We start from the raw sequence: 9785 nt of genomic DNA on the forward strand, positions 1-9785 counted from the left end.
GCCCGGGGCGCGGGGAGCCCGGGGCTCGGAGCCGGGCGGCCGCCGCTTTCTGCAAGGTCTCCACTGCCACCTACTGATAGACCCCGCTGGCCGTGGCATCTCTCGGCGAGAGCGGCGACCCGCCGCCCTCCGCCTCCTCCGGGTCAGGCTTTTAATTTTCCACGGCGAAAATGGCCGGGAAAAATGCTGAATGGTAGGACCGGGGGGAGCGTCGCGGAAAGGGGAGGCCGGCTTGCTTTTTTCGCCGGGTCTCTAACCAAAGCTTGTTTCGTCAAACTGTTAAACGTTATGCAACATTTGTGCAGCTTAATTACAACTTTTTAAAACAAGCCGAACGCAACCTTTTTCGCGGCAATAAAACATGACGAGGCATGAAAGATGGTTCAATACTTTCTGCTTAATAGCTTGTTAGGCATGAGGCTAGAGGCCCAGAGCTCGTGACTACACAGCAAGGTGTGAATTATTGCACCATAATTCTCGCCCCGGAGTGCTTTATTGCAATTAATAACTGTTTTCATGTTTTAAATACATTTTCTCACACCATAAAAAGCAGAAATGGAAAGTACTTGCTAATGGGAGAAATACTGGGAGGATTCAGCGCAGATTACCAACTGGAGCAACTTCCTTGGTTTCATGCTATTTTTGATCTGCCTTTAAATGATTTTGGAATCCTGTTTGGTTTTAAAACTGTATGGACCCAAAGCCCTGTTACTTCCCTTTGTTGACGCAGCTCTCCCTGCAAATCTCTTCACAGACATTCTGAGTTGGCAAGCAACTCCCATTTATTTGCAGCATGTTTTCACCAAATTAACTTCAGCCACGCAAAGCCACACATTCAGTTCCCCACGCCAAGCTACTAACTTCTGAGATATGCACCTCTTTATTTTGAAAGCAGAAAAGAGATGGATTCAGAAAAAGTTTGCTGCCTTTTTGTGTAGCCTAGTCCTGTGGCAAACTTGAACCCATTCCAGTTTAATTTTGGGTAACCCAAAAGCTGAAGAAAAGCAGATAGCACCAAAAAAAAAAAAATGCTATTTGAGACCCTTGATCCAGATCCTACTGAAGGCGCTGAAAATGCAAACCTTGCCTTTACTGGGAGCTGTGTCTGCCTCTTGATACTGAAATGGTGCCATAAAAATGCTATTACAGTGATACTTTTCTCCACTTGTTATTAAAAAAACGTGAAGGTGATGCCTGGGGTTAGTCAGCACAACTTGCTTTAATATGTGTATATAATATAATGCACTACATTAACTTCACTGAATAGATTGCAACTTGCTAACCAGTCTGATGTCAAAAAGCCAATCTTTAAGAGCAAATACAGTGATTGGGAATACAGGTACCAAGATGGAAAATTGATTGGGAGTTTGAACTTTCACTTATGAAAGACTTAATGGGATGAGGAGATTAATAATGGGGGTCTCTTGGGCTGTCTGTCACTGTTTCAAGTACCCCAGAGGTCAGTAATAACAGCAAATGGAAGAGGCAGGTCAGATACCTTGGTAGTCTCTTTCCGGATGTTACTAGACAAGTACGTGGTCCGTTATCCGGTTTCCAGTTGGGACACAGCACAAAGCTAATTCTAGTAGCACTAAAAGGAAGAAACCACACTTCAATTTAGGCTTGTCAGTGTTTAGCAAATCCGTGACAAGGTCTTGCTTCCTCTTCTGCCACTGAGGCAGCTGCTGCAGCTTTTTCTGCATCTTCGTACTGTTGTTTCTTTGTTTATTGCACTTGGCACTGTTTTACGGACCAGGATCCCATGCATGCTGGGCAAAGTACAGAACAAAAACCATGCCCCTTGTCCTGAAGAGCCAGCAATGTAAGAAACAGGAGAAAAGTGGCAGACAGAGCTGCCCAACCACGCAATGACAGTTTGTAACAGGAGGAAACAGACGGGGCGCTCCCTCCTTTCAGCCTGAAAAACAAGGATGGGTGGCAGCACCCCCTTCGCACATACTCAGATCACTCTGAAGACAGACTTTTCCCTTCTTCTCTGCAGTGCTGACCTAAGGACAGAGCACCTGGAAGCAGGTGGTAAAACATTTCCAGCCAAAGGGGTTCCGTGGCTTCTGCAGTGACAGTGTTGCGCAGAGCCCTTGAGAGAGGTGACAGGGGAGGCTCTGTCACCTGTGGCATCAGCCTTGGCAGAGCACATCGAGGGCTCCCCAGGCAGGAGGACCGGCCGAGGGAGTTTCCATCCCTGGGCCGGGATCTCTCCAACGCACAGATGATTCTAGTACTCGGCCGCATTGCTGAACTGAAATCAATGGGATGGAGTACTGAAATAAGGGAGTAATGATTTAACTAACCCCATTTTAGAACTGGAACACACAGTGTCGTACCATTGCAACACTTGCTCTGCCAGTGCTTTGTGGTACTTATCCTAATGCTATCCCTGGAGACTGAATTCCCTCATCTGTCTCCCTGTCATCTTTAATAAACACTGACCATATATTAACAATGAGATGATGTGGTAATTCAGAATAAGACAGGCTTTGTGCCTATGTCTTTTTGTTTGTTTCTACTGAAGTCCATTTAATCTGATTGGATGTTGCTTTTAAAACAGCATGAGTCAACTGAATTTATTTTTAAGGTAGTCTGCCTGAAAAAAAATTAAATATTAATAATATCTGAATTTGAATATGTTACTCAGCAGAAAAATCTTTACAACACTTTAGTCTATTCTGCAAGTGACTTCACTAGGTATTTTTTAAAAGCTTGGAGTTTTGTATAAATCTTCCCTTCTAAACACATGAAACAAACAAAATGTAGAACTCATCTCCATAAAGCACAACAAAATAATAATTTCCAGATGGGCTTTCTGATGGAAGATCAAAGTCCTTCATCTCAGACTTGGGAAATTTCCCTTCCATGCTGGTATCAGTTTTATCTGAATGCAGTTCATCCAACATTTGTTTTTTTCGAAAAGGCAATTAGCTAGATAAAGCTGCAGGAGAATTCTCTTAGAGCTGAAGAAAATAGAAAATATTTTACTAAAAATAGTTCAAAAAATCTGGGTAGGTAAGGGGGGAGGAATCTTTCTCACTTTGATTTACACAAAAATCAGACTTTTCTATACACTGAAAAATGCCAGCTTCATATGCAAAGATGAAATAAGCAGAAAAGAGTTGTTTCTACATTGGTGCAACTGGTTTGGTCAAACTCCCTGCCATGCATCTCTGGTTTCAAATGTCAGCCAAACTAGTCGTGTGGCTAGAAAATCATAGGTTCGTGTTTTTCCATAAATGTTTTATGCATCTGTGCATTTTGAGATTTTGCTTCCAAGAAGCAGCAGTTTCTACAGAAAGCCTGTACTCATAGGGTGTCTGCATTTTCAGCTTAGCAGTGCCATAGAGTTTGTGTAAGGCTTTCTGTTTCTGAAGTTCAACCACTGCTAGTAGATGTACCCATCACTCTGAATTGTATTTCTGTATTGTAGCGTATACAAAATAGATGTACAAAATACCTGTTCATTTCATTAAGTCTGGGATTTTCAAAAGATTGAGGAAGTCAAATTCCCCAGTCCTATTCATCCACTGAGGAGGCTGCCTTCTGGAGGACACTAGTTTCACTCTCAATCTCCATCTCTCTCTCTCTCCCCGCCACCCTCCCTGCACACAAAATGTCCATCTTGTTTTTCTCTCTTTACATGCTTGCACAGAAACACAGTTCAGTATTTTTGTCTCCTTGGTGCCGTGCAAGACATGCCTTTTTGGCTAACAGGGCTGGAAACACACAGCCTGAAACATGAATGCATCTCAGCAGTGAATAGTCTTTCACCTTGGAAAGCTTAATCTGCTTTTCCTTGATCGCTTTTCCCTGCCCGCCGTCAATGTGAAATATCAAAAAGCTTCACAAGAAAAAATCAACCGATCAAAACTCACAGATGCACAAATAATATTTTAGAAAGCAATTCATCTGAAGGTCTCTTGACAAAAGGGATTATGGAACTGAAATGTAATTATCTTGGCATTTAAGTTTCTGTTTCCACCATGTGGTTTGGGTCACATATTTGATTGCAAAGTTTTATCATTCAAAACAGCCTATAGGTCTCTTTTTCATTGCAGACACAAGGCAAGTACAGCCATCTCCACCATGGTCCTACGACCAGTCCTACCAGTACCTGGGCTCCATTGCCACCCCCTCCGTGCACCCCGCCACACCAATATCACCAGGCAGGGCTAGCGGCATGACATCCCTCACTGCAGAGCTTTCAAGCCGGCTGTCAAGTAAGTATCTAAAAGTTAGTCCCCCCGCACCAGGCCTCACCAAAGCCGCGAGGCTGACTCCAATGCAAACCGGTTGCAATATCCTAGGGTGCTGCCGCAGCTTTTCTCCAGTTGCAGTGAAGCCTATTGCAGGCCCTCTGCAGCAAGCCTTCTCCAACACTTTGCTGGGATTTGTGCAAAGAGTAAAGAAATACGGTTAGGGGCCCAACATATCATTGTCAAAAAAGAAAAAAAAAAAAGAGGAGAAAGCAGCCCTTTGAAGATGTATGGAACTATAAAAATAGAGTGCTGAAGACCTATCGTATGTGCCAAGAAATGAATGCCACAGGTATTTCAGTTCTGTTTCCTTCCCTCGCTCTAAATTCAGACCAGAGCACAGCAGGTTATGGGTGGACACACTGACTGCAGGATGGTCAGGTTTGACATTTTAAGTGTTGCACTGGATTGTCTTGTTACATCTTCGTCAAATTGTACTGCAGAGCTTTACAAGCCAACATAAAAATATAGCATGGAAGTGAAAGCTACCCCCCTGGTTTCCACCATACTCAACTGACCATCTGCTGACTCTAACCCACACATATTGAACCAATATGTGTGTGTTCAATAGCAGGAATTTTCTTAAAATGAATGAAAGCCATATAATTCAAATTTGCACACGGCTTTTACAAAAATATCTTCTTTGGCCGCACATATTGCTCTCATTTGAATACTCAGAGCTTCTTCTAAGATCAGAGAGAATCACTTGAACGTGCGCCAGCCTGTCCTATTGTTGTCATGTAGAGCCTGCTTTGAAAGAGTCACAGGGACGATGCCTACCAAAAGTAAATTATTTGTTAGGCCTGGGTGCTAATTACATCTTAGAGATAGCTGAAAATACAGGAAACCTTTCAGAAGAAAAATAAAAAAGGCAATTTCTTGTTTTAAAAGATGTCTATAAAAATTCTCATTCTTCATTGACATGCTCTTCTTTTAAAATGAAAAGTCTCCTTTTTACTTTCTCCCCTGTGTTTCCCTCCCTTTGGACACCTTTCCACTGGCAAAATGCAGAAGCGGAGAAAACGGAGAAGGGTGAAAAAAACATCTTCATAACAACCAGAAAATTTCAAATAAAACAAATAATTTCATCAAGTTTTTTACTTAGAAAAGTGATTTTTCTTGACAGAATTGTTTGAACTCAATATTTACCAGCTATTTTGATTTTCAAACCCTATACAGGGGTGCCTGATGCATGTGTACTTGTAGGGGTAGATACGTGAATCGGGCTGAACGGAGATGTTAATCAGATTTTACCTTTACCAGTATGGCAACTGAGGTTGCCTTCAAATGAGTGAATGCACTCAGTATTGAAATGCAATATTTTTTGCATTGCCATAGTGCCCAAATGTCAACATTGTGTACCAGGGCCCTTACTGTGCTGCTGCGCATGGTATGAGCGCCAAAGGCTTCCATGGTGGCTGCCCCCAGGAGTGCACAGTCTTAACAGAAGATAGCCTGTATGCATGGAGTAGCTGCATACTGTCTTTTTTTTGTGGCACATGGTGAGCATGGAGGTAGAGCACCGGTGCTAGGGCTTGTCAGTGCTTTTTGTGCCTGTGGTCAACATGATTTGCCTTGGGGCAGGCATAGTTTCTCCATGACTTGTGAAGAAACCTAGAAGAGCTTCATTCCCATGCCAGCATTCTTTCTTTCCTGTCTTAATTCTGTACATGGGGGCTCATCTCTACACATCTTAAGTGGTTTTTATAATGCTTCCAAAATGTTACTTCTATATTAAACGTCATTCAGTATTCCCAGAAAAATCTTTCACAGTATTTTCTCCCTAATCCCATTACTGTCACATACACTTGTTGTCTATCTAAGAAATTTCTCCTTGTCAGAACAAAGAGCAAATCTGAGAAGTTTTTTAGCCCCTACTATCTAAAGACACAGTGCCTCAAAAGAAAAAGCAAAGATATGGGACATCCTTGAAACACCTTGACATTAAGTCTCATTATTCTGCTTTTTGCCAAACTGGGCAGAAGAAACTCTCATCTGGTAAGTGATGTGTCCAGGCAGTTTCAAGAAGTTTGATTACTTTCTCAGGAATGAGGTGTGGAAGTACCATTTAAAATCTGGCAGGTTGTCAGATGCCATCTTCAAGCTTAGCTACTCCGAAGCTCCTGCCATTCCATATCATAGTGTATCTTGCCCTGTTAAATCTAAAGGTGCTAGCGTTTAGGGGAAGGAAATGTGTTCAGGGGTCCCATTAATCTTCTGGAAAAAAATGGAACACAAACTCAAAAAGGAAGCATACAGCATGCGTCAGAGCTTTTCTAAGAAATTTATAGAAATTCATCAAAGTGTGCTGGCTGTGTCGTTGACGAGCTTTCACAACTTGGCGCTGCAGTGTGTCTGCTCTAGCTTTAAATCCAGTCAGAGCCAAGAGCTTTGTTTTCTCTCTGCTTCTTCTCATGAGTATTTCCTTCAGCGCATGGCTCCTCTTCTGCAGACTCCACGCCTTGTCTGACAGAAGAAGTTGTCTTCTGGAAAGATTTTTTCTTAATTATTATTGTTGTTATTTTAATCATGCATAGCTGCCAACTCTAGGGACCGACACCTTCCATTAATCTGAGTCATGATGAGGATCCTTCCTAAAGAGGCCATTATCTGCTCTGCTTGCACATCAGGGAAGGAGGCGATGGGACCAGGCATACTTCCACTGATGTCAGACAAAGCAGAGCAGAATTTGACTGTCCTATAAAACATTTCACTTAGCAGGATGAGAAAGGCTTCTAGCACACATGAAAGGAAGAAAAAAAGCCAACCTCTAAATATATCATTCTCCTTTAAAAAGGCAGTACTATTGTTGTCCTTTTTCACATACTGATTAGAGCCAAAATTTTCGGAAGTTAGTAACAATTACGTAGACATTATATGAGAACACAGATAGGAAGACCTTAAGTGAACCTGATTTATCTTGACTTCGGTAGTGTTGAGAGTCAATGGGGAACTGTGCTTCTAAGGGCTGAGAGCTGGACTGAGCCTGTGTGTGTAAACCCAGCCTGTGCACATTCGTGTACCCAAAGGGCAATCTCAGCTCCACAGAGCTTCCCATTTGAGTTGGCAAATAACTGGGTGCAAGGAGAGATTACACAGAAACTGGACAATTTATATTTAGGTCCCATCAGGGTCCCCGGTGAGTCAAGTGATGCTGGGCAAGGAGCTTGAGATCTGTGTCCCACTTCCCCACGCACCCGTTGAGGACGAGGACACTCTAGAAGTGTACATAATTGCATGTGCTGTAAGGTCTCTAAGAGCGAACGCATACACGTACACAACAGAGCAAGAGCTTGGCACTCCACTTTAATTGCTGCTTTACTGAAATTAATCCAAAACATCCAGATCTATGAGCATTACAATGACTGCATTAGAGAGCTGATGAGGGATAGCTCTGTTCTGGCCACTTCGGTTAACTGTAGACCAGAGTTTGGATGTTGGTTATCGCCTCAAATAGGTGAACCTCCATTCTGCCAGCTCAACAGTTCTCTGTCTCCCTTCCCCACCACCCAGGTGCTTCTGACTTGACTGCATTCAGTGACCCCCGGGTGGGAATCGACCGCTCCTTCTCCGCACTCCCCTCCATCTCTGACCCTCGGATGCACTACCCAGGAGCGTTCACCTACACGCCGACGCCCGTCAGTTCAGGGATAGGAATCGGTATGTCTGCCATGTCCACGGCCACGAGATACCACACTTACCTCCCACCTCCCTACCCCGGCTCATCGCAGGCTCAGGGCAGCCCGTTCCAGACGACCTCGCCCTCCTACCACCTCTACTACGGAACCTCTGCCGGCTCCTATCAGTTCTCCATGATCTCGGGGGGAGACCGGTCCCCCCCACGCATCCACCCCCCCTGCACCAACGCCTCCACGGGATCGACGCTCCTCAACCCCAACCTACCCAACCAAAGTGATGTGGTGGAGGCAGAAGGGAGCCACAGCAACTCCCCCACTAACATGGCAACCACAGCAAGGCTAGAGGAAGCGGTGTGGCGACCATACTGAATGAATTCTAAGTAGTTATGGGTCAGGACTAATGTGCTTTCCATTTCCCGGTGCCCGTAGGTATCCCATAAACGCCCGTCTTGCTTATGGGCCCTGCCATGTTCATACATCACTTCCAGAAGCAAACCCTCCAGAAGTCAGCGCTCCCAGGAGCGGTGGCGTGTATTAGCCAGCCCCTGGCGAAGCGACGTCGCTCCAGCAAAGCATCCCTCGCAGGGGGCTGAGCTTCTGGAAAGGAGGACGCCTGAGTTGGTGGTCCGGAGGTAGCGAGGGTGGGTAGAAAAGTACCCAGTCTGTTTCCAGGCCTGTGGCTTTCTAACGTGCCTGGGCTTGAAGGTCTCCACAGCCCTAAAGAGAGTTTTGGTTCACTTCTATTTTTAAGACTTAAAATCTAAAAAAATCTTAGTGAGTTTACTGCATCTTATGGACATGTTAACTGTAAGGAAGTATAGGAAGATTCCCAGAGGGAAACTGTGAACGCTTCTGTTTTAGCAATGCTGTGAATGAGAGGTTTTATATGTTGGACTTCATTCTTTCTTTTTTTTTTTTTTTTTTAACCATGTTGTATATTCCAAAGAATATGGAATTTTTTATTGCTGGGGTTTTTTTGTTTTGTTTTGGGTTTGTTTTTGGTTTTGTTTTTTTTAGGATGCAGCTCATCCTGCTTTGCATCTAATTTGTTTTATTTCTCTTGGCACCTTATAAATTGCAAAAAAAAAAGATTTTGCTCTTTTTTTTGTTTTAATCATGCTTGCTTCTTTCTTGCTTTGTCAACTGAAAGAATCAGCCCCTTTTTCAATGAGTTAATTTAACTTTTTCCTCTTGGACTTTTTTTTTAATACAACGGCTACAGCCTTGGGTCATTTTCAACTACTGTACTACTTTGATGAGTTCATTGATATTTATGCTTGATATTTAGACTTTTCTTATTTGTTGATACTATTATTATTATTTAAATATGCCTATATTAAAAAAGATCAGCAATTGCCTTTTTTGGTAGCAGCCAAAGTCAAATTTATCACATTGAAAAAGGCTGGAATAACGATGGGTAAAGTGACCTCCTAATTACCTAGAAATATTGTTTACAATTATCTCACTCTTATTTTACTCCGCTAACTGGGCTCAGATCCTCAAAGGAATTTAGGTGCCCAGTTCCCACTGAAATCATTTAGGCACCAAAATCCCTGTGAATTTCTGTGCCTTCCCATCCAGTGGAGTCATCTCTCCCTACTCCTTCCTCGCTTTTGCTTCGTCACCAGTGGTGACCCTCAGGATCAGTAATCAGGATGTACATATTTCGGAAGGCAGACTCAATATTCCCTAACTAAATACATCCCTACATGGCCCCATTCTGCTCCTGAGCTTGCCTGGGCTTCCTAATAGCGCCGGTAGAGGCCTCCTAGTCTTTCAAAAGTGAAAGCCCACACGCAGTTAGCATGGCAAGGGTGAAGTCCTGGCTCCGATGGAATCGGTGTGAGATTTGCTCCCAGCTCAGCAGAGCCAAGATTTC

General features: G+C 43.5%; 1 protein-coding gene across 4 annotated transcripts in view; it reads left to right on the forward strand.

Annotated features, from left to right (window-relative positions):
* Positions 1-8868, forward strand: part of RUNX1 (runt-related transcription factor 1) — a 169690-nt gene extending 160822 nt beyond the window's left edge. For all 4 annotated transcript variants that reach the window (XM_010580359.1, XM_010580361.1, XM_010580358.1 and 1 more), the window contains 2 exons: positions 4071-4232; positions 7782-8868. In XM_010580359.1, coding sequence (XP_010578661.1) covers positions 4071-4232; positions 7782-8275 — 656 coding nt within the window. In that variant the 3' untranslated portion in view covers positions 8276-8868. The remainder of the gene's footprint in view (positions 1-4070; positions 4233-7781) is intronic.
* The last annotated feature ends 917 nt before the right edge of the window (positions 8869-9785 follow it).

Source organism: Haliaeetus leucocephalus, unplaced genomic scaffold (assembly GCF_000737465.1).
Source record: "Haliaeetus leucocephalus isolate CR32 unplaced genomic scaffold, Haliaeetus_leucocephalus-4.0 Scaffold702, whole genome shotgun sequence".
Classification (NCBI taxonomy): domain Eukaryota; kingdom Metazoa; phylum Chordata; class Aves; order Accipitriformes; family Accipitridae; genus Haliaeetus; species Haliaeetus leucocephalus.